This window comes from Leptodactylus fuscus, chromosome 6, assembly GCF_031893055.1.
Source record: "Leptodactylus fuscus isolate aLepFus1 chromosome 6, aLepFus1.hap2, whole genome shotgun sequence".
Taxonomy (NCBI): domain Eukaryota; kingdom Metazoa; phylum Chordata; class Amphibia; order Anura; family Leptodactylidae; genus Leptodactylus; species Leptodactylus fuscus.
Genome location: NC_134270.1, coordinates 28,001,080 through 28,027,633, shown reverse-complemented (window position 1 = coordinate 28,027,633; position 26,554 = coordinate 28,001,080). Strand labels below are relative to the sequence as shown.

The following is a 26,554-nucleotide window of genomic DNA, read 5'->3' as shown; positions in this document are numbered from 1 at the left end:
GAATGACGCGAAGCTGGGCGGCGCTGTTCTTTTAAATTAGAGGTCACGTTTTCGGCAGCCAATGGGTTTTGCCTACTTTTTTCAACGTCACCGGTGTCGTAGTTCCTGTCCCACCTACCCTGCGCTGTTATTGGAGCAAAAAAGGCGCCAGGGAAGGTGGGAGGGGAATCGAGTAATGGCGCACTTTACCACGCGGTGTTCGATTCGATTCGAACATGCCGAACAGCCTAATATCCGATCGAACATGAGTTCGATAGAACACTGTTCGCTCATCTCTAGTCCCGGGGAGGGGGGGGGGGGGAGGGCGTCTTTTGATGATCTGCCTCAGGCAAGGTTTATTGTAGCCCTGCGGCTCTTTCCTAATCTCTACATCAGTTCAGGACCTATGTCCTTCTTTCTGCTGGTAACCCTCAGCATTCCAAGGTACATATAGAATACTGATACAAAGAAATATGGGACAACTGTGCCCACCCAATTCCAATGTTATGAGCACTGACCCCCTGCTGCCTGGTTATAAATGCGCCTCATAATATTAGTATGAAACCTATGGTAAACCCAGAAGTGTTTATTCTGCAGATACACAAGGGCGCACAATTAGTTTTCGACAGGAACAGATCTCTCTGTCAGAGATAGCATTTGGCTGGTTCTGTCTGGATCTCATTATACGGATGTGCCATCGGAGTCACCAAATGATGTGCTATCTTGCAGATTCCCTTCAATAATTGCAGCCTGAATCTCCTGCTCAATCCCTGAGTGAGTAATTCGGAGGTGGGAGACGTGCCCAATATCCCTCCAGCTGGACGCAAGACCTGGGCTCTGCATTATTAAGAACACTGAATAATGTGATATTCTCCAGGGCTTTATGGCAATTAAATGGCTAAAATTGGAAGCCGTACTCTGGTAATACGTGTGGTAGATGACATTGCTCTGTATCAACAGCTCCCTCACTGGTAAAACCTCATCGAGTCCGAGACGTCCAACATTTGACGACATTAACTCTTGCATCATTACAAATCAGAGCGCAGACCTTCCAGCCCGGGTCTGTAAACTCTCGAGAAATGCAGACAGATCTAATTGGAAGAGCCTGGAATGAAGCCATAAGCCGTCCATAGTACAACGCTCAGGGCAGAATCTCATTAGCAACTCATTTACAGTTTTCAGCCTCTTTACAGCAAATTTGTGGGACGTAAGAAGTTTCATCAGGGATGGAAACCAACTCCTAAATATCCAAGGGATCAATCATATGGTTACGAAGGCAAGATTGTATACCCAGGATGCTTACACATAATAATGTAGACAACACCTAAGACATAAGACACTCCACTTTCCCTCTACAGGCCCCTTTATCTCAAGAAATACTTTACAATACTTCATCTGAGTTACGCGAAACATGAAGAGTCTAAAAGACAGAATTCAGAATTTATTTTTGTGTGTGTGTTTTTCACTTTTGACATATCCCACAGGGAGACTTGAAGTTGGGATCCCAGATCCCCTGTGCAATGTCCTGCAACACACAATATTGCAGAACATAGCACAGTAGTTGCTACTGGAACCATGCATAACCGAGTGCCGGACATAACGTGGCAGACACAGATCCTGTGCCCGCTGCATTACAGCGCTGAGTGTTAAGTATACTCTCAGGGAGATATAGTATGGTGCAATGCGGGAAAGGGTTAAATAAAAAGTACATCCAATACTGTGCAAGAGTTGCAGGCAGGTCTGTAAAAAACGCTGCAAAGTAGGAACGTTGACAGAAACAGAAAGGTTAATTGATTAACAAAATAAGATGAATGAACAAAAAGAGAAATCCAAATCCCCTCAATATTTGGTGTGACTTTTGCCCTTTGCCTTCCATCAATTTTTCTCAGGACTTGAGACAGTTTTTGAAAGAACTCAGCAGGGAGATTGTTCCCGCCATTTTGGAGAACTAAGCCCAGAACTTCTGTGGATGTAGGATTGCGTCGTCTGTCTCTTCATGTAATCCCAGACAGACTGGATAATCAGGGATCGGGGGGGGGGGGGGGGGGGGCATATGATCACTTGCAGGATTCCTCCTCCGAAGGGACAAAGTCACACCAAATATTGTTGGGATTTAAGTTTCCCTTTTCTTTATTCACTTTGTCTATTGCCAAATTTCAAAATTTTTCAACATTTGTTTCCATACCTGCCTAAAACTTTATTACAGAACTGCATATGCAAACACACACATATTATATATGTGGTTTATCCTTTTCATTATATACAGAGATGCCAAGGATCTTTCAGCTGCAGCAAGCTGCTACCCAGCCATACATCTACCATGTGCACGGGCAACAGAGGGTACAGATCCAGGAGTGTATTGGAAAGGGTTAATTTAATGGTTCCAGTGGGTTCTTCCACTTCGTTAAATCCTCAGCATTGCTTATCCCTGCCGGGCACAAGGAAACATTCTTAGCAAATGTTGATAAGACATGCACCGGTCAAAAACTGAATTTAACACTTTTTCACTTAAATTATCGATGTATCTACAGCCATGATTCACGTAAAGAGTGAGCACAGTAACATAAATATCTCAAATTTCCCTTCCATGTTTGGTGTACCCCAAAATAGCTGAAATGATATGTTTCTAAGAATGTCTAATTGGTTGGGTAGGATGGGGAACGAGCTGCTACACCAAGGCCATAGAATACTCAACAAAATGAGGAATTTATTAAATAAAATTGCTCTAATTCTGGATTTTTTGCAGATATTTTTGAGATGGTTAAAGAATTTGTGTGGACTAGAATGATAATTTTCAAGCATGGTTATTTTTAGCCAACGAGAGAATCTCTTACTCTGGAAGACGCAGAAAACATAAGGATACTATTTACAGCTCATTGATTTTTCTAGGCTATGTGTAATACCGTATTTATCCTCTGGGAGCACTGCAGATTATTTGGATACTAGCTGACTTCTCTCACACAGATTAGGGGTATCCTATGATCAGTTTATTACCATCTTGGGACCTTGCCTAGAAAAAATCTCTCAAAAACTATCAATTCCTTTACATATCAGTATTTTATAGTAGATGGTTTCTATGTACTAACTGAAGCAGTAATACAAAGGAAACAAGCAGCAATATCTACACGGGGACGTCTTATCTCTGTAAATCTTTTCTTAGGTCAGTAGTACCAACACGTTTTCTTATCAGGCTTCACCACGCTGTCCTGATAGATTTTCAGGTCATTGTAATACAGGATATAAATAACCTTTCCATTTCAGGCAGCGCAAATCTTACAAGACGTAACATTACTACATTCAATGAAGGTGACGACTATGATCAGTCATCATGTGATACGTGTTATCCAGGGTAATAGAATGTGCAAATTGCTGCGGCTAACACTGAATTTTATACACTGTAAATGGGTAGCGTGCAGGTAAGCGGGGGTCCGGACTGCGCAGAATGGGAAAATATAAAGATCGCACTTCATTATATTTCTAGGAAATCAAATAATGGGCATTAGATATCCCCCTATCTCTCCATTATTGCTATGCCCTGTCCTTTCTAAGAATTCTACTTTTAATCACATTTCTTATTGATCGAAGAGTATTCTATCTATCTATCTATCTATCTATCTATCTATCTATCTATACACATATAGTAATATATGGTATCTGTACACTGTATGTGCAGTATGGGGGTGATCAAATGTGTTACTTGTGTAATCCGATGGCTGGTCAGGTAATGGAGGGGGTGTACATCTCACCCAGACTACTCAGGTGGGTGAGATGAGAAAACTCCAGGAATGTTTGTTCTCAGCAGACAACTTCCAACTGCTGAGCATTTTGGTAAATGCTCAGTATTGGGCTGGATTTTTAGGAATGGCAGGTAGGTTGGTAGTGGGACCTGTCATTCCACCCCCCTCTAGTTTATACTTCGGGGATGTTCCGGCAGCGACTCAGCTGCAGAGAGTCTGCTCATCAAGGAGGCTTAAGAAGCCAGCTCCAGCAGCAGACTGAGGGCAGAGCTTGGCTGGAGAGGGGCCACACGGTGGCTCAGTGGTTAGCACTGCAGCCTTGCAGCGCTGGAGTCCTGGTGTTCAAATCCCGCCAAGGGGAAAAAAACATCTGCAAGGAGTTTGTATGTTCTCCCCGTGTTTGCATGGATTTCCATCCCATATTCCAAAAAGACATACTGGTAGGGAAAAAAATGTACATTGTGAGCTCTATGTCGGGCTCACAATCTACATTTAAAAAAAAAAAAAAAAAAAAAAAAGTTTGGCTGGAGAGCTGACAGAGGTCATATTTTTGGAGCTGTGTCCTGAATGATTCTACTGGCTTTTGGATCTCTGTTATTCTAGGTGAGGTAACCTATTCTATGTTTAGTTAGAGCCTAGCCGGGCAGGGATTTATTTTTATATTCTTTCCCTTTGTTGCTGCACTATCTTTTTGAGTGAAAATAAACTCTACCTTTGTTTTGGATTAAAGAATCTGGACTTGTGTGTCTATGCCACCCCACCTAGCAGACCCTGACACTTATTATGAGGCCTTTATAAAACATGCAGGGCGGCGTATATAGAGTTCTTTTTGCTCTGTATTATGATGTTGTAGGTACTTCATGTGCTGCTGTGTGATGCCTGTGCAGGCAATAATGGGCATTATACTATGTGGGGGCTACTGAGAGGGCATTACAATTTGTGTGGGTAAGTTATGTCTTCGTGGTGGTGGGGCCCCTATGAAACCTTTGCACTGGGATCATCAATGTATTAATATGGTCTTGCTTTCTCCAGCCCTATTGTTTATGGGGGAGAAGCTGATATGACTATTATGGGACATGATATTTTTCCCTTGCTGCATTCATTTTTTACATATTGGCTGCTACCTGTTTAGTTTACTCCAGCAGCTTAACAGCAGCTTCTAACTTACGCTAGGCTCACACCTGTATTCGGGTTTCCATTCTTCAGGTACGTTTAGGGACCTGAAAATCGGAAACCCAATCTGCTTTTCACTCCGCAGATTCGGGGATGGAATCCCCAAATGAAGACTGGGCACAGGTATGAACCTAGCCTTACCTATCCCTGCCCATATCCATGCTGGCGCTGCTTACCATGTCCTTGATACTCTTCAGCATCAGGATGTAATATGTGGGGCCTAATGAAGGCCTAAGCAGAGGCGGCCATGGAAGGAGAAGGGATAGGTAAGTGAAAAGCAACTGTTATCCTGCTGGAGTAATCCAGTACGTAGAGACCGAAGGATAGTATATTGGGTAATGGAGGCACTTACTGTACAAATGCCTGTAGCACGGAGAATATACTATATGGGGCAAATAAAAGGAGGCAACATATTGAATGGGGCAAGATACTGTGTAAGGAGGGGATCAGTAAAGGGGTTGTTCTACGGTATGTGAGCCAGTAAAGGGGGCGCTATACCTTTTGGGGTAGCCTCAGTGAAAGGCTTGCTATGGTGCCCCATCTTTCCTAGTTCCTTAGATGCCATCAATGTGTTGTACTATTCCCCCTCCCCTATTGCTATAAATTCCCCCGTATTCCTTCTCTCTCCTAGATTTACAATGTACAAGCTTCGTTTAATAACAATAATAAAAAAAAAAAAATCACTAAATAATAAAGCGAAATACAATCCTAGACAAAGCTTTTTCTTCCCACTCTCCGCTAAGTGATCATTTGGAAACTTTTATTAGGCCGTCCATTACTTCATTCACAAATGAGCGTGTAATGCCGAGGCTGTCGAGAGGAGATACAGTGTTTACAGGCGGCCACAATAAAAGGCTACACGTATCGCCGCGCTCCAGTCCGCCACCAGGAGCAATCTGAACGGTTATGGAAAATATGGACGGACGCAAAGCATTCATCATGATTAAAGGGAAAAGACAAAGACAACCATTAGCGCTATAAACCAAATTAGCTAAATTAGCTGTAAACTTCTCATTATATGTTAAGATTGACTGTGCTTACAAAGCATTCCTCCGCCGCTCCTACACCGCCGCTAAATGAATTTATGCCTGACCTTTCGTAATCACTGACAATACCCAGAATGCCGTGCAAAAAAACACATTACCATGTATACCTGGGAGGTGGATGTCCAGATCAACAGATTCACTCTAATTCGAAATACAATAACACTGATCCATCAAGATAATCTGTCACGTGTCGATTTAAAGGGAACCATCAGGAAATCTAATGTGCGGGCAGCAGGTTATAGAGTAGGAGGAGCTGAGAAGATTAATATATCATCTTATGGGAAAAGATTCAGTATAAGTTGTCCTTTATTGATCTAAGTCTCTGTTCTTACTGGGCTCAGGAGTCCATTAGGAGGGATATTAGAAGTCAATCACTGATAGGACCGCCCACTGGACTCCTAGGCCCAGAATAAAAAGTTATTATGACATTAAGTACAACTTCTACTGAATCTTTTCCCATAACCTCATATATCAATCTGTTCAGCTCCCCATGCTCTATAACATGCTGCCCACATATCAAACTGCATTTTCATGGTGATGGGTTAGATTTATGGGTGCAGGTAGGTAATTTGGCTGCGAAGGGCCTCTTGGAGAGAGTCCAGTCCAGATTGACTGAGTCTTTCTTTTATTGGGTGTGCGGTACCTAGATAAGGATCTACTCTCCAGATTACTAAACAAGGGTGTAAGCGATCAACCCAAGGATCAAGAAGTGGGAAACAAGAACCAGGTCTTTCAGGCATAGGAGGTTAGTGATGGGATCAATTAGCTCCAGGTAAGTGTCCAATTTCACATTCTTGCTAGTTATGGGGTCTCTTTACGACTCTAATCCCCGATATTCACCACAATAAAATCCCTACATTACTCACAAGTTATTAAGGGACTATGTAATAGTAATGATTGCTGTCATAGTGTGGAGGGATTATTTGGGCCTTGTATAGATGTATTAGTAATTTTGGTCTCTGCATTGTGTGTCTTGTTCCATAACAGTATGGGTGTACTATTTATTCCCTGTATGGTAATAGTATTTGGTAAAAATCAGTCCATGGTCATGTGATGTACAGTCCATGGTCATGTGATGTACAGTCCATGGTCATGCGATGCACAGTCCATGGTCATGCGATGCACAGTCCATGGTCATGTGATATACAGTCCATGGTCATGCGATGCACAGTCCATGGTCATGCGATGCACAGTCCATGGTCATGTGATATACAGTCCATGGTCATGTGATATACCGTCCATGGTCATGCGATGTACAGTCCATGGTCATGTGATATACAATTCATGGTCATGTGATGGACACACAGGTGCACAGCTTGTTATTGTCACAGAACAGTAATCAGACATCTGTGTGGTAATGAGCTGCGCACCTGTGTGCCCATCACATGACCATGGACTGTACATCGCATGACCATGGACTGTACATCGCATGACCATGGACTGTGCATCGCATGACCAGGGACTGTACATCACATGACCAGGGACTGTACATCACATGACCAGGGACTGTACATCACATGACCAGGGACTGTGCATCACATGACCATGGACTGTACATCACATGACCATGGACTGATTTTCATCCACTGGGAGTAAGCAGAATGAATACCACAAAGCAGAGATCTAGAAAACTGAAGAAAGCATTTTTGGAAAACTGTATAACTTTTTATTATACAAGCAATAACATTGGTCTCTCAATATTGGTCTGAAAACCCCTTTAAGAGCAGTGTATTATATACAAATGTGTATCAGAATTGCTGCACGTATCTCACAGGGATCAGATGATCTGAATGTTGACTATTTGGGAGTGCTTTTTCTACATCTTCATGTCATTTGGACGATCGGCATACACAATATCGGCATTGGCTTGATATGTCGGACATACGCATATCCCTACTCATGTTGACCATCACGTTTACAATATTTTCAAGGTATGCCGTTCCTTTAAGACCAAAGCCTTGACTTATGTCACTCACACACATGGATGAACATGGCTATGACTAAGGGGTCGGAGGACCTTGTAGATGCGGAAGCGATTATCCGGGGAGATGTGTTTTCTATTATAAATGAGCTAATAAAAGTTGAAGTTTTAACAGTTTCCGATGCTGGACACAACTAGAGAAAGCGGTAACTTTTATAGTGATTGTCTGTATCGTGATATATATATATATATATATATATATATATATATATATATATATCTCCCTATATTATAAAAATAAATTTCTGTCTGTCTGTCTGTGCTCTAATGCGAACCACTGGACCGATCTTCACCAAATGTGGTACAGAGACACTTCAGGTATCCGGGAAGGTTTAAGACGAGACTCCAACTCGCTCAGACGTACCGTTGCTGAGATACAGCATTCCAAACACAGGGCCCCCCCCCCCTTAGGCAATACAAACCTGCAAGACTTTCACTCATATTCCAACTGCAATACACACGGTCACTCCACATGCACAATACAACACTGATATCCAAACTGAGATACACGCATCACAGGATTAGATACACAGATCAGCACACAGTACCACATGTTAGAGGATTAGATACATGGGTCTGCACACAGTCCCACAGACCAGAGGATTAAATACGCATTTCTGCACACAGTTCCACACACTGAAGGATTAGATACAGGCGTCTACACTCAGTTCCACACTCCAGAGGATTAGATACGCGCGTCTACACACAGTACCACATGCCATAGGATTACATACACGCGTCTGCACACAGTACCACACAGGGGAGGATTAGATACACGTGTCTTCACACAGTTGTACACGCCATAGGATTAGATACACGCTTCTGCACACAGTACCACACAGGGGAGGATTAGATACACGTGTCTTCACACAGTTGTACACGCCATAGGATTAGATACACGCGTCAGGGGGCGGATTATGAAATGGGGCCACACGGTGGCTCAGTGGTTAGCACTGCAGCCTTGCAGCGCTGGAGTCTTGGTGTTCAAATCCCGCCAAGGACAGAAAACCATCTGCAAGGAGTTTGTATGTTCTCCCCGTGTTTGCATGGATTTCCATCCCATATTCCAAAAAAGACATACTGGTAGGGAAAAATGTACATTGTGAGCTCTATTTGGGGCTCACAATCTACAAAAAAAAAAAAAAAAAAGAAAAAAAAAAAAAAAAAGGATTAGATACACGCGTCTGCACACAGTACCACACAGGGGAGGATTAGATACACGTGTCTTCACACAGTACCATATGCCATAGGATTAGATACACGGGTCTGCACACAGTCCCACACACCAGAGGATTAAATACGCACTTCTGCACACAGTTCCACACACTGAAGGATTTGATACGTGTTTCTGCACACGGTTCCACATGCCGAAGGATTAGATACAGGCGTCTACACACAGTTCCACACTCCAGAGGATAAGATACGCGCATGTGCACATATTTGTACACGCCATAGGATTAGATACACGCGTCTGCACACAGTACCACATGCAGTAGGATTAGATACGCGCGTCTACACATAGTTCCACACGCCGAAGGATTAGATACGCGCCTCTTCACACAATACCACACAGGGGAGGATTAGATACGTGTGTGTGCACACAGTACCACACTTTGGAGGATTAGATACATGACTCTGCACACAGTACCACATGCCATAGGATTAGATACGCGCGTCTGCACACAGTACCACATGCCGGGGGATTGGATACGCGCATCTACACACAGTTCCACACGCCGTAGGATTAGATACGCGCGTCTGCACACAGTACCACATGCCGGGGGATTGGATACACGCGTCTGCACACAGTTCCACACGCCGTAGGATTAGATACGCGCCTCTTCACACAATACCACACAGGGGAGGATTAGATACATATGTCTTCACACAGTTGTACACGCCATAGGATTAGATACACGCGTCTGCACACAGTACCACATGCCGTAGGATTAGATATGTGCCTTTTCACACAATACCATAAAGGGGAGGATTAGATACATGTGTCTTCACACAGTTGTACACGCCATAGGATTAGATACACGCGTCTGCACACAGTACCATATGCCATAGGATTAGATACACGGGTCTGCACACAGTCCCACACACCAGAGGATTAAATACGCACTTCTGCACACAGTTCCACACACTGAAGGATTTCATACGTGTGTCTGCACACGTTCCACATGCCGAAGGATTAGATACGCGCATCTACACATAGTTACATACGCCGAAGGATTAGATACGCGCCTCTTCACACAATACCACACAGGGGAGGAATAGATACGTGTGTGTGCACACAGTACCACACTTTGGAGGATTAGATACATGCCTCTGCAAACAGTACCACAAGTCAGAGAATTAGATACGCGTCTCCGCACACAGTACCACACGGGGGAGGATTAGATACACGCATCTGCACACAGTACCACACGGGGGAGGATTAGATACGCGCATCTACACACACTACCACATGCCATAGGATTAGATACGCGCGTCTGCACACAGTACCACATGCTGGGGGATTGGATACGCGCGTCTACACACAGTTCCACACGCCGTAGGATTAGATACGCGCCTCTTCACACAATACCACACAGGGGAGGATTAGATACACGTGTCTTCACACAGTTGTACACGCCATAGGATTAGATACACACGTCTGCACACAGTACCACATGCCGTAGGATTAGATACTTGCATCTAAACACAGTACTACATGGAGAAGGATTAGATACAGCTTTACTCCAGGTATCCATAACAACTGATCACAGGTTTTTCACTGACATTCAAAATGAGATACACATAATCACATGACGCTTATGGACATACACACAAACCACATACAAAATACACCAGTGCAAAATTGGACAATTCTTATGGGGCCACTACACAAACATAAAATGTAATATACCCGTGCGAAGCCGGGTCCTCCCTCTAGTATATATATATATTGTATGTATACTGTACATTATATATCATAGACACAGCAAGAGCAGCTAGACAATTCATTGACATGCCCAGAATCCCCTGCTCTTTAAAGCTGGATTTGCCAAAGATAAAATGTGGCCATTATATCAGGGGTTTCAGCAGGACTGGATGATGATCTAATGCAGGGGTAGGAAACCTTCGGCTCTCCAGCTGCTGTGAAACTACAACTCCCAGCCTGCTCCATTCACTTCCATGGGAGTTCCAAGAACAGCAGAGACAGTATGCATGCTGGGAGTTGTAGTTTTGCAACAGCTGGAGAGCCGTACGTTCCCTACCGCTGATCTAATGTATGGAGGCCTCCTGACTCTCCCCTGACAGCAGATGTTAGGCGGAAAGTAAGATAGAACCTGTTGGATTCCAACATGCCTGATCCTTTGTGTTTTATTCAGCAGCTTTCAGCTTCTGGCAGTAGCTTATCAGGAGAGATAACCCTCTGCCAGCCGCTTATCTCCCTCTCCCCACCAGGCAAACCACATGCATGTTTATGGAGGGGCCAGGAGAAGTGGCTGTGGGCTATCTCATGTGCCTGGCAGGCTTAACAAGGAGGTTTTCCTAGTAGAAGGTAGAAGGTTGAATAGACACATATGAAAGCTCAAAATAATATAATCCTCTTACGCCTGACCAAATGAGATCTTTTAGTTCTTACCGAAGATCTTTCAACTGCGGGTCCAGAGTTACATTTCTGAAAATAATAATAGAAGAAGTTAATGTATAGACAGATATCTGCATATACTGCCCTGCATATAAACTACAGTCCTATGAAAAAGTTTGGGCACCCCTATTAATCTTAATCATTTTTTGTTCTAAATATTTTGGTGTTTGCAACAGCCATTTCAGTTTGATATATCTAATAACTGATGGACACAGTAATATTTCAGGATTGAAATGAGGTTTATTGTACTAACAGAAAATGTGCAATATGCATTAAACCAAAATTTGACCGGTGCAAAAGTATGGGCACCCTTATCATTTTATTGATTTGAATTCCCCTAACTACTTTTTACTGAAGCACAAAATTGGTTTTGTAACCTCAGTGAGCTTTGAACTTCATAGCCAGATGTATCCAATCATAAGAAAAGGTATTTAAGGTGGCCAATTGCAAGTTGATCTCCTATTTGAATGTCCTCTGAAGAGTGGCATCATGGGCTACTCAAAACAACTCTCAAATGATCTGAAAACAAAGATTGTTCAACATAGTTGTTCAGGGGAAGGATACAAAAAGTTGTCTCAGAGATTTAACCTGTCAGTTTCCACTGTGAGGAACATAGTAAGGAAATGGAAGACCACAGGGACAGTTCTTGTTAAGCCCAGAAGTGGCAGGCCAAGAAAAATATCAGAAAGGCAGAGAAGAAGAATGGTGAGAACAGTCAAGGACAATCCACAGACACCTCCAAAGAGCTGCAGCATCATCTTGCTGCAGATGGTGTCACTGTGCATCGGTCAACTATACAGCGCACTTTGCACAAATAGAAGCTGTATGGGAGAGTGATGAGAAAGAAGCCGTTTCTGCACGTACGCCACAAATAGAGTTGCCTGAGGTATGAAAAAGCACATTTGGACAAGGCAGCTTCATTTTGGAAACAAAAATTGAGTTGTTTGGTTATAAAAAAAGGCGTTATGCATGGCGTCCAAAAAGAAACAGCATTCCAAGAAAAACACATGCTACCCACTGTAAAATTTGGTGGAGGTTCCATCATGCTTTGGGGCTGTGTAGCCAATGCCGGCACCGGGAATCTTGTTAAAGTTGAGGGTCGCATGGATTCCACTCAGTATCAGCAGATTCTTGAGAATAATGTTCAAGAATCAGTGACGAAGTTGAAGTTACGCCAGGGATGGATATTTCAGCAAGACAATGATCCAAAACACCGCTCCAAATCCTCAGGCATTCATGCAGAGGAACAATTACAATGTTCTGGAATGGCCATCCCAGTCCCCAGACCTGAATATCATTGAACATCTGTGGGATGATTTGAAGCGGGCTGTCCATGCTCGGCGACCATCTAACTTAACTGAACTTGAATTGTTTGTCCAAAATACCTTTATCCAGGATCCAGGAACTGATTAAAAGCTACAGGAAGCGACTAGAGGCTGTTATCTTTGCAAAAGGAGGATGTACTAAATATTAATGTCACTTTTCTGTTGAGGTGCCCATACTTTTGCACCGGTCAAATTTTGGTTTAATGCATATTGCGCATTTTCTGTTAGTACAATAAACCTCATTTCAATCCTGAAATATTACTGTGTCCATCAGTTATTAGATATATCAAACTGAAATGGCTGTTGCAAATACCAAAATATTTAGAACTAAAAATGATTAAGATTAATAGGGGTGCCCAAACTTTTTCATAGGACTGTATATCCATACACACACTACAAAATACAGGACGCTATATAAAATAGGACACACGTAGCATTCAGAATTATAAGTAGTTTCCATAAATGTAGGTCAATTATTATGTGACAATTTTTCTGTGCATGCGAAGATATTGTGTTCTGAAAATGTGCGACCCGAATATGAAAAAGGAGAGAACGTTTAAAGGAAACCGGTCTCATTGAAAGGGAGTGACCAGAGCCAGACATATCAACCAGCGAATAAAATGGCGTTATCCGTTTGAGAATTGCCGCTTCTGTTGGCAAGATATTGTGGTTGAGCTCTTTGGAGCAACAAGGATATTGCTATTGCTCCAAATAGGTGAGCGGCAATGTCCTTGTTGGTTTAAATCGCTCATTTGCATATTAAAAACAGGGAAAACATTGCTTTATTCAGGTGACCCTAACCTATCTATCTGCAGGGCTGGGTTGATATACTGGTTCTGGTGGCTTATCTGTGGCCAGCTTGGTATAGAGCAGAGAAGAGCGGAGCTGATCGATATATAGTTTGGGGGCTAATGTAACTTCCTATTTATATGTAGGAGTCCAGTGGGCGGTCCTACCCAATGCAGCTCCTCCTGCTCTATAGCATGCTGCCTGCAGAATAGCCACTAGGCTCAATGTGACAGGTTCCCTATAATCTTCTATTGAGAATGACATCATCTATAGGATATTTTTGAATGCTACAATGTTCCATTTTATAAAGCAGTATTGGGGTAACCTGTATTTGGGCTAAATATTTCTCAAACCCAAAGCATGGGTATATTGCAATAATCTGTCTACCATGTGGCATGGATCGCTTCTTTCCGATTACAAGAACACTTTTTTTGATGATATTGCCCCAAATTTTTAGTAACAATATCAATAAATTTTGCTCATCTCAGCCTACGGAGGAACTATTGAAGTCCCGACTAGACTGAGGGAAGTCCTTGGGTCGGGACCAGATCAGTGGGATTGCAAAACAGTACATGGGGCAATAAACATCCTGATTTGGAGCCCCAAGGTTCCCTTTCTTTAGTTTGGCATACACAAGACCAAAATGATGACAGATTATTGGAATATGGGCAAAAGAAAACATCAACAAAATAGACATTTCCGAAATTATGTGGAACAGATTCCTTGGAATAGTTTGCAGTTTCAGAAAATATGGAAGACAAAGCGTGGCACCTTCTTTAATTCTGCTTTCTGACCGATTTTCCCAGTGGCTGGCAGTGTGGTGACGGTAAAATTGTTAGGATCCTCACAGTCCCGGATTTTGGATTCTTTCATCAAGGAGTCAAGTCTCTTCTTTGCTATGTTTTCCACTTGCTTCCTATTGGTGGAAGCCTATAGATATGGAGATACAGGAGTGAAAATTGGCCCTAGTTTTCAAGTATAGATGATAAGGAGAAGGCTAGGGCTACACAGCGACTTTTGTCGCGTGGGGTTGCGTTGCGAACTTGTGCAACAAGGACATGATATTTGCAGAAAATCATTGATGGATATTTGACTTCAAGTCGTACGTGACTTTCCGATCATAGACTTTATGGAAGATTATGCAACTGCAAAGTCGGCCAAAATCCAGCTGTGCGACAACAAGTCATATAATAGTTTTCGGATGCTTTGGACATCTTGCCGTGTAGCTGTAGCCTTCTGCAAATTTTTGCATAATTACTGATGGATTTTACCCGTTGAGTGACGGCTACAGTCACTCTGCATACATATGAATTGGAGATGTGGCTCAATAGTTAAAATAAATTAGCAGCGACCTAAAAAGTTGCAGGGTAGCCTTGGCCTAAAGGTAGAACCTAGTGCAGTGATCAAAAAGTTCACCTATTAACATTACCGCATGCAGTGCAGTACATGAACGGACACAGGCTCAGGCTACAAATAACTTATAGATGTCATATTCCGTTCCTTAGCCATGGCCATGTGAGATAATGATGTCGGCATTGAATGGTTGGTAATGAATTCGTCAGATGAAACGTCTACAAATATTAATTTAGTTAGAAAAATTCCGGGGACTTCACAGGAACTTGTGAAGGGCTCATACATTTTTAAATATTTCTATCACACGGTCTAGACAGAGGAACTTCTTACAAAATGACTGAAAAATGGAAATACGTCTCTCTCTTGTATTAGCTAATGGGAGATAATTAAAGGGTGAAGACGGGAGGCAGCGATCACGGAAAAACCATTTCTAAATTTCCTAATCATGACTCAAATCTTTACTTTAGCCCTTAGACTTGCTTGACTAATAGGAGTGTATTTAATATTCTTATGGGTTAAAGTACTGGAGTTTATGGTAAAATTTTACAATTCATTTCCTACTACACTTGAAGACATGTTTGAAATATTTAGGACTTGGTAAGTTTACAAAAAAAAAAAAGTTGCATTTGTCCCTAACTTAAAGTTTTAGGGTGAAGAGGAATTTGTGAACAGTTTTACCAGATCAGTCATGGAAGCTGCAATTGCCTGTATGCCATACTACTCTATATTGCGTCTCCATTTGGCCACTTTAAGGCCAAGGCACCATGTTGCGGTTTTTGTTGCAGATTTTGCTCTTTTTTTTAGCCAAAGCTTGGAGTGGATTGAGCAGCAGGGAGAAGTATAAGAGTTTCCAGGATGTTTCCCATTCCTTCCATAGCCACTGCTAGGTTTGGATATAAAAAATGCAGTAAAACATGCAATAAAATAAAAAGTAGTGTTTTTGCAACATGTGGTCTAAGCCTAAAGGAGCTGTCCAGGGAGTCTTTTTTGATTTACTCCTCTGGAGGTTCTTCGATGCAGCCCCTATGGCACAGATAACTAATGGTGAATAGTAGAGAATGGAGGAGATATAGCGACCAGGGGCTGGTTTCGATCCCATGACCTAAATTGTATCTCATCAGTCCTTAATAATATTATGCTAGAATATATATATATATATATATATATATATATATATATATATATATATATATATATATATATATATATATATCCATATCCATCCAAAACAAAATAAATACCGAATTATTCAATTAATATTTATATAATTAATAGAATATCTTATATTATATGATTAAAGTCTTACAAGACAGTCTAAAAAGTATCAGAAGTGGGACACACCAGAGTGCCAAGACTGTATGTTTTATAGCTTTGCACAGCATGCATTTTTAATATTTTTGGAATAAAACGGACTTTTAAATTACATTTCTGTCCTGGCACTGGAACACTATCATTTATTTTGCACTGTAGATACCTGGGAATGCCCTGGAGTTAAGTTCCGTGTGTGGACTATTCCGATAAAGCTAACACTAGATCATTAGAATGGGTTAGCTGACAATTTTTTTTTTCCCTTTGCCATTCTTTACACTGAAGTGAACAATATGGGGAAACTATGGCCAGTCATACATTTGAAATTCGGCAGACCAAAATATGATGCCAGGTGTCCACCATTGAGTTGCCAAAAATATGGCCAATCATGGAGAACATGGGATAGACTACCAGGACAAGAGTTGCTCTTTGTGACGCTAGGTTCACACCTGCGTTCATGTCTCCGTTCTATGGTTTCCGTCTTCTAGATGGCAGAAGACGGAAACCATAGACCGGGTCCGGCCGTGAGCGGCGGTGAGCGTTTTAGGCTCTCCGCCGCGAAACCGGATTTTTTTATCCGGACACAGAGTAGTGCATGTCCGACTCTGTGTCCGGATTATAAAACCTGGTTTCGCGGCGGAGAGCGCAAAACGCTCACCGCCGCTCACAAGCGGACAGCTTTCTCACCCATTCAAATGAATGGGTGAGAGAGACTCCTGCAGGCTTCCGTCTCCTGCCTCTGTTTTATGCAGGAAACGGAAACCTGCAATAAGGACAGATGAACGCAGATGTGAACGAGCCCTTAGCTGCTTTATTCTTTGAATAATTGGGGTTGACTGAGGGGAGGTTGCCCTCTATGGCAGGAACATATGGAAATGGGTTGTCAGAGTTGAGCGAATACTATTCGAAACTCTAGTTTCGAATAGCTCGCTCCCATAGAAATGAATGGGAGCGGGCGAACTGCAAGGGGTTAAGCGCCGTCGGCACGTGGCCGCACCCATTAATTCCTATACTATTCGCTCATCTCTAGTTGTCATCATAAGACAACCCCTTAGAAAAAAAAAATCCCATTGTCGTGAATTCTCCATTTACTCGGATTCTACGTCCTTTTCTCACTGGCGACCTGAAAGTCTAGAATAGACTGTTGATGAAGCTAATCAGAAAACTTTGCATAGTTTCCACCTTTGCCCAAATGTCACAGTCAATGTTTCTCGCTATGAACGAAATATCAAATGACTTGTGTCTGGAGAATTTCAGCGCAGAGGAAAGGCAGAACCTTCCATTCGTTAGCAGTGAATATATTTTCATAAATCGTCTTAGAAAACGTTCCTTGAATAATGGGTCAAGCTGAAACGTCGCCGAGTCCACGGATTAATATTTTAAATAGTAACTGGGATTAAAGAGCAAGATTAAAATTTTAGAATGGCATTCGTAACAAAAATATGAATGAGATGGAGGAATACAAAAAATTCGATATGAATCAGTTGGCGGTGTGATTTCAGTACCGAAAGAAAGAAATATCTTCCAGCAAAAAAGGAAATTGACTTCTAATGGAGAAAGACCTAGAATCCATTCTGTCTTACGGTATAATTGCCAGGCTCGTCTCCAATGATCGAGTTATTAGCCTCAGCCTAACCCTCATCCAGAAATATTCTGTGTCGGCTAATAAATCTGACTGCTGAACTTTTTATTTCATGACAATTTGGTGACATCCTTGTTCTCCAGATGAACTAATTCGATAGAAACTCTTTAATTCTAATTACAATTAAGTAGCGCAATATCACGGCTTAATACGTTGCAGATTGCCTTTTAGACTGTAACCGAACGTATAGGAAAATAATAACCTTCATCAAGAAATCAATTCTCGCTACTTCCCTCCCTTTCGAAAAGTTGGAGGAGTTGAACTAGTTTTCTATTTAAAGGGTGGATTGAGATTTAACCGTTTCTTCCTTTTGTGTGCCAATATCGATAAAAAGCTATTTTGTTGAGTTCAACAAGTCTTCTTCAGGCTGAGGCCTCACATTACGGAAACACAACTTTTTTTTGCAGATTTTGCTGCGTTTTTTGGAGCCAAAGCCAAGAATGGCTACAAGGAATGGAAATATATAGGAAGTACTTATACTACTTGCTTTTGCCCAATCCACTCCTGGCTTTGGTTTAAGAAACCACAACAAAATCTGCAACAAGAAAAGCTGCGTTTCGGCAATTTGGGGACTTAGCCAGTTATGGTTGTTAGGTGTAAGAATACCTCTAGCTCGTAAATGGATATGAATCTATAAGAAGCCAGTAGTAGTAGTAGTAGTAGAGTGTGATACCAACTATACAGAGTAGTCACTGCAAAGCTAGTTAGTGATGGGCATGAGATCACTGCTGGCCACTTGGTATTGGGTATGAAGTTGGTGTTGGCCCATCAGTTATGGAAATGACATGACTGCTGGTCAGTAGAAATTGGTGTTGGCGATCGGTATCAGAAGTGATGTCACTACTGGTCAGTATGGCCACTCAAGCACTAGGGTCAGGTCCGTTTCCACCCAAAAATGCTGCTAATACTAAGAGTATGAAGTTACAATTTGAAGTGACATTAAATGCTGTGCTGGAGAAACCTCAAGAACTATTAAAGTTTCGGTAAAGTCAAGGGGTCTGCAACTAGGGTTGAGCGATCGGGATTGGAAAAGATCTGATTCCGATAGTCGATCAAGCAAATTTCATGATCAGGATCGGCTAGAAAATGATCAGAAATCTGATTTTGAAATTTTAAGAACGGCTCAACCCTAAAAATGACTTTTCTCATAGAGAAGCATTGACTAGGGTTGAGCAATCGAGATCGGAAAAGATCGGATTCCGATCAGCGATCGAGCAAATTTCATGAGAGCGATAGGCTGGAAAATGATCGGAAATCAGATTTCAAAATCGATCCTGAAATCTCAAGACCGGCTCAATCATATCTGCAACATAGCGGTTATTAGTAGTCCTCACCAATAATGGCACCTTTACATCATCTCAATGCAGAAAGACATCATCTGAATATCTCAAGAAAATATGGGGGCACAGCATGGTAGATCACAGAAGATGAAAGACTGTAGCATTTTGGGGACACTGGTAGAAATGATTTCTGTGGCCAGTCCATATAATAGGTCCAGTGTGCCCTATTAGCTTATGATATGGTGGAAAAATATTGTACCCACTGGTGGAGGTGCACAGACTTTAAATGGATTCCGGTTACCAGAACCCAGCTCTGCCGATAGATTGTTTCAGGCGACTCTCACCCAACGTTGTTTCCCCTTGTGAATCAATGATTGTTTTGCAACAAAATCACTGTTTTTGTCAATATGCAAATGAGCTCTTTGGGCAATGACTGTGTTGTCACCTACCTCTTTGGAGCAATGGCATCAACTTTGTTGCTCCATAGAGTTCATCTGTATTATCACAAAAAAGTGATGAAGACCCCAAATCACAAGGAAAAAACAAGGCTTGATTCAGGCGACTGTGGACTGTAATATTTTGGGTTGTGGTGACAGACTTCATGTGATGGATGTCCATGATCCACGAATTGGACCAAAAGAGAGTTAGAAAAAAAGGACAGATTAGGGGGATAATGTTCCTCCTTAAGGAGAAACCACCTATTAGGTATGTGGAGATTTATACAGCCATAGTCGCTCCACTGCAAGGGATCATGGGAGGAATATGCAAATCTGTCTCCTAAGATGTAAATAGGGAGACAGTGCCTCTGTTATGCTGCCCTCTATAGGAAGCACCCTGAACATCATGCCCGACTTTCCCAGAAGCCTTTACTGCATAATGTGGGTTTTTTACCAAGTCAATAGAGGTCAGCATAACAGAGGCACTGTCTCCCTATCCACAACTTCGGTGACAGATTTGCATATTCCTCCCAAAAAAAGGACAGTCAGCCATTGCATCAATTGAAATGAATGAGCAGACATCAAATAGCAGATGTGAATAAACCCTTATGGGACAAAACAGACTCCACTCACAGATACAGGACAGGGGTTTGGGCGCCTACACTGGAAATCCTTTCACCCTGTACAAGACGTCTTTAGTCCAAACCCTTTGGATGGCCCATAGAGTTTGGTAAGTGGCCTGAATGTTTTAATGCTTCATATGCCTATGTAATTCTATTTTACCCCAATTACTAAATTATTTTGCAGTGTGGTCTAGCCCTATAAATGTCCTTGAAAATCTGATATATGGAGCAGATTCTTCCACTCAGCTAAATTCACTTGTGAGTCTCCTGCTGACACCATTTATTATCAGTATGTAGCCTTGTCATTGCCGGCTGCTAATATTACTACACAGCTCTATGTGAAGTCAGCAAAGTAACCGCACTCTCCCCATTAGGCTTAACTAGTTGTAAAAGTATATAAAACTATATCAATTATCTCAGGGGAACGTAGAAAATGAGGAAACTATAAACCAATTTACTGTAATTGGAAACTAATCTGTGTCACTAGCACTAACTCATTATTTCATAGTCTAGGAACGTTTGGTTTAGTATATACTGAATAAATATCACAATTTCTTTATATCTACAATTATCAAAGTTCCATTTTCTGATACAGTGCTACAAATCCCCTGTATTTTGCCTAGAGGATACGGAGGTTACAGGATGAACTTCATAATTTTGTCATGTCAACTCACTTTGCTCACGAGATTCCCATCAAATCACTTATGTTTTTGTTCTTAAAAATTGCTTCAAAGTGGCTGCCGCTAAGTCTTTTCCTTCCTTCTATCTTGCTATCCACTGCCTGTACTCATATGAAGTCCGTCTCTAGCAGCAGAGACAGATGACAGGCAGTAGAACTGGGGCTTGGGATCGGTGATCTGTGGTGGTCCCAGGTGTTGTACCCCCACTTATTCAATATGGATGCCCTAGCCTAATGTAGGCCAACAAAGGCAGAAAATGGATAACCCCTTTAATCTTTTCTTGTCTGACATGGGTTATCTAACAAGGCCAGGATGGGGAACCGTTCCCCCACTTCACATTTACCCAGATTGCAGCCATATTGGTGTTCAGAGTTCCTATTCACTTCATTGGCAGCATCGGGGGACAGCCAAAGTACAAGACTAGGCACTCTTATTGAAGTGAATGGCAGTTCCATCTACCACCATGGCTGCGTTCAGTCTGAATGTACAGCAGGGAAAAGGTCTTCTTATTCTCACCTTGTGCGATAGCATCTTTATGCACAATGCAGCCACCATCTCCATCCATCCACAGTATGTATCTATCTATCTATCTATCTATCTATCTATCTATCTATCTATCTATCTAATATCTATCCATTCCTATCTATCTACTCTATCTATCTATCTATCTATCTATCTATCTATCTATCTATCTATCTAATATCTATCTATTCCTATCCATTCCTATCTATCTACTGTATCTATCTACTGTATCTATCCATCTACTGTATCTATCTATCTATAGTATCTATCTATAGTATCTATCTATCTATCTATCTATCTATATCTATCCATTCCTATCTATCTATCCATCTATCTATCTAGGTGTATGTCTGCACATCGTTTTTAAGCTAGAGAAAAAAATGCTGCTCAAAAAGATACACATTTGTAAAACAATTTGCAGTATTTTACACCTAAAACAATGTGGAATTACGAATTTCCAGTTACATTAGACTTAAAATGTCACTTAAAATGATGAAACTTAAGGCAATTTTTGCATCCCAAAAAATTGAATTTTTTTTTTTTTTTTTTAACGGAATCTGTCCAGTTGAAGGTGCAGTCCTACCTGCATGCAGTATTTTATGGAGTAGGATGTGATACCGTAAAACTGCATATTCATTGTGACAGGTTCCCTTGAATGAGCCAATACTCACTAAGCGTAGGGTATGTTCACAAGGGCAGTATACTGTACTTGAGTATTTTAGGTCTTAAACCCACATTAGATAGCCGAGGCTGAATTGAGGCTTTTCTGCTGCAGTCAACCATTTACAGCGGATAAAGCCTCACTCAATGGCGCTTACCTGTTTGTGGCATCACCAGGCGGCTTCTTTGTGGTTTTGGGTGTAGTAAATGTGAACATACTCCCAGATTGGATTTATTATTCTATAAACATGCAATTTTTGTCTTTTAGGTCTGTATAAGCACGATCACTAATATTCGAGCAGTAGACGACATTTTTCTATTGATAGCTGCCCCACGCGTGTTATGGCGCCCATGGATGCCACAATGTAGTGGTCCGGTCACAGCTTAGAGGTTCTCCAGTGGTTTGGGGCAGGATGAGCAATTTATATTACTATATGTAGTCTATGTATTGGTTTCCATTATCATCATGTATAGATTGGCCTTCGCGTATTGAACACTTTACGTCTGATGAATTATGCAAAAAAAAAATTTTTTTAATTTTTTGTAAACCCGGTAAAAGATAGAAGGGAATCTGTTCCATAACTACAATGGGGAAAGCTACAATAGAAAAGCACACAGAAGTCACAACCGCATCTGAAATCACACTGTGTGTTACCAAATCTTACATGCTTATGTCTGGAAAAATACCAAGAGTTACTGATGTGGAAAACCGCCACCGTGAAGGGAAAATGCCTCGAATGCTTCTTCCTTAATAAGATTGCATCAAGTGTCGACCAGATGCCATAGATGACTCCAATTGCTACGTCTCGCTGGCATAGGACCATTTAGTAGTCATCAGCGCTGGGAAATCGTCTAATTTCTAGTCATTTATGATTATTACTCGGCATACGTGTCGCTTCTAATCTTCATTCATTATTGTATCTGAAGGCCTCGCCTAATTTCCGCAACGAGGATGGAATCACTATTCCACAACTACTAATGTACTCTACCTTCTATACAAAGAAGGGGGCGGCCATTTAATAGGGAGTCAGTGACCTACACGAAAAAGTCACTTAAAGGAGTTATGCAGGGGTACAAAGCTGAGATAAGATGAGAATGGCGTCTCTGGAAGTGGCCATTACAGCGGTTTAGGGAACGGGTTCCATGGTGACAAATTCCTGAACCCCAATAAGAGATCATGTACAAGGTTTAGCATCTCTCAAATGTATATCCCTGGTATGACACATCGTAGTGTCACCTCCTGTGGGAATTAATAGACCACATAGGTTAACCAGTTAGACACTGGAGAGACTGGATATCAGTAATGATATCTCCCCTCTCCTACAGCCTTGAAATCGAAAAAGTGAGTAATGACAAATAGGCATATCAGAAAGGACCTGCCATCTCAGGGAGGACTTCTAGATCCTAAGGGCCTATCCATAGGTCTGCATTTCACAAACATGTGATGTCCACATTTTTCGTGGACGCCATACGTCCATATTATAGATCCACGGAAAAACAATGATGGTGCATCACACCAATGAAAGTCTATTGGTCCATTACAAAATTAATACAGAATACATCCATGTGGCCTCCATGATTCATGGGCCTAGGAGACATACTAAGTATGGAAACGGAAACAAAACACAGAGTTGTCCTGCTCTTCACAGGTGTGAAAAGTGGATCAACCCTGGCAGTACACCACCCTATTGCACGGGACTCATTGTCCCCTATACAGTGTGCTTCGGACACTGGCACTCTTTATGGGCCTGAAAATGGCCTATGTAAAAGGACCCAAGGACAGTGACCTCCTGTAGCAGTTAGGATACATTGAGAATTGTAGTCTTGGAGTAGTTGGAGAGTCAATGGTACAGATTCTGAAGAACACGGTAATAAATTATACTTGCTAATGTCCTACTTATAGGAGTCCCTTTCTATTCCCAAGGAGTCCTGCAAGTATATTTTGTATTACCAGAAGGGTTTTGGGACTCAATATTCAGCAATTTACAAGGGCCTGTCCATAAGTCAAAGAATGAAGAGGAATTTGAGGAGAGTTCCACCTCACTTTCTGCCCTCCACCCCCGTGGCAGGATACCCAAGCTAAGCCTTGGCATTCCATCAAGGCTATCCGGTGCCGATTAGGCCCACGTCAATCTGCAGCAGGACACTTATTTTTCAGTGTCCTGCTCTGATCTCTGCCTCCCATTGAAAATAATGGCAGAATCAGGGTGGAATCTGCCACTGAAAAAAAAGAAGTTTCCTGCTTGATCTTTCTGCTTAGGGTGCATGCACACTGAGTAACGCCGGGCGTGTATGAGAGCCGTACACGCCGGCATTACAGCAGACTGCCGAACACTTCCCATTCACTTCAATGGGAGCGCTCGTAACAGCGGCGTTTACGAGCGCTCCCATTGAAGTGAATGGGAAGTGTTCGGCAGCCCTGCTGTAACGCCGGCGTGTACGGCTCTCATACACGCCCGGCGTTACGTAGTGTGCATGCACCCTAAATCTTTGGTTGATTTAGAAACAGAATCCATGACACGTGGCTAGGGACGATGAGCATCATTGTATCTGAAGCTAAACGGTTCGTAAATCTACAATGGATAGACAAATTTTTGTTTCAGCTTTTTGCCACGGGATGCACAGGGACAGAATTTGGAGAGGAATCTGAGGCTGAAGACCACGTCTAATGCATCTTCATTTTCCATCACGTGAACGGCCCCCCCAAAGAATACACTTCTCTATGTTTGTTTCTTGTTAAAGAAAGTGATCAACATTAGAGGAATAACTTGAAGCTCAAGGAACCCAAAGATTTTTGTGGCCCGTAGAGCGCTCTATTCTCTGAGAGTGATTGCTCTGAAGTTGACAAGTAGATAGTAATGTGGGACAAACATTTGCGTAATGACGGCTACATCTGTAGTCTATGGACAGGAGGAATGGTAACACCCAGTGACCAATATATCTATACAGTTCCAGGAAGAATAATGGAGGATAAGAGGCTTCAATATTGTGATTTTTGGAAAATACAGCCATTTATTAACAGAGATGTCAGAAGAGCGGACAGGTCCTCCTTCTATGACAACTTGTTTTCTAAGTATATTTGGAACCAGAGTAACAATTTAGAAAATTGATCTTGTGACTAGAGGCAAGCTATTGTCTCTGCTATCAATCACCCGCCGCCCATACCAGACGCCATTGTCATTTTTTGATGGCGATACCATTTGGTTGAGTCCCATGACTGATATGAGTGAATACATTATCCACGCTCTCCATATTTCTAGATTGGAGACAGACATTAAATTAGAAATGCCACAGGAAAAGTGAAGCCGCGTTGGATTTGTCATTTCAATCTAATTCACCTCGGTAACTTCCAGACATTTTCCCAGTAACATAAGCGTTTGGTAACATGATGGATCTCGGCTTTTTAACAACCCATCATCACTATGCGGAGCCTGCAAGCAATGCGACACAAGGGTTAAAGACACCTACTGAGGGACGTGACATGGGTGGCTTTAAAGTGACATATCAGGGGTTGTGTACAGTACCTTCCACTTCATATACGCATGCAACGATGAGCAGGAAACAAAAAAAAAAAAAAAAAAAAAAAAAAGACAAAAACAGACCAAAAAGTCAAACATCACATAATAACAAAGGTATAAAGAATTCTCAGCTCAGTCTTTAGGGTGGTGATTTATCATGTCTTCTGATGGGTTTGTTATCTGCTAATGAGAACAAGCTACGTATAGATTTACCAATATCCTCCGGTGAGCGTATAGATTGAGGACAGGTCTGCTCTACGGGGCACATTCTAACTAGTATTTAATCAATGTATGTGAAGAATAGATCAAGACATTTTATCACTTAAATAAAATAATTCCCCTTAATATGAAAAAATAACACCTGGAAATAGATATCCAAGAGACGTCAGTCTGTAATATACTCTTTTTTTGGCGACAACCGCTAAAGCTATGACAGTATACAGAGGTTGTCAATAGGCTTTATATGGTTGGTATATAAATTGGTGTTCTTAGAGTTTCACCTCCAGTTATCACTCTCATATGTAACTTATATGTATAGGTTCTGGAATTCACAAGATTGAGATTAAACAGTACATAAATAAGAAGATACAGACAGTTTTTAAATCAACAGCAGGAACTTTTTAAGGTTTTGGGGAAAAATTAAATATATATAAGAATCAATGCTCATCTGACAGGTATCACCTGCTGCTCACGTCCCTGCTGGTCTCTACCTGCTGGTCTCTACCAATACAGGAGACATCTGCTTAGCCAGTCCCTGCCAGCAGTAATGACCCAATGCCGCCAGTAGTTGACCAGGCAGAACTGGAGTAGGTAATCAATGCAATGGGGGGATGGGTGTTAATGAGACAATCTTTAGATCAT

The 26,554-nt window shown here is 41.8% G+C and overlaps 1 protein-coding gene across 3 annotated transcripts in view; it reads right to left on the bottom strand.

Moving 5' to 3' along the window:
- PLCH2 (phospholipase C eta 2) overlaps positions 1-26,554 on the bottom strand; it is a 441,994-nt gene that overhangs the window by 73,877 nt on the left and 341,563 nt on the right. For all 3 annotated transcript variants that reach the window (XM_075279623.1, XM_075279620.1, XM_075279621.1), the window contains exons 11-12: positions 14,442-14,600; positions 11,551-11,586 (exon numbers count right to left, since the gene is read on the bottom strand). In XM_075279623.1, the coding sequence (XP_075135724.1) occupies positions 11,551-11,586; positions 14,442-14,600 (195 nt within the window). The remainder of the gene's footprint in view (positions 1-11,550; positions 11,587-14,441; positions 14,601-26,554) is intronic.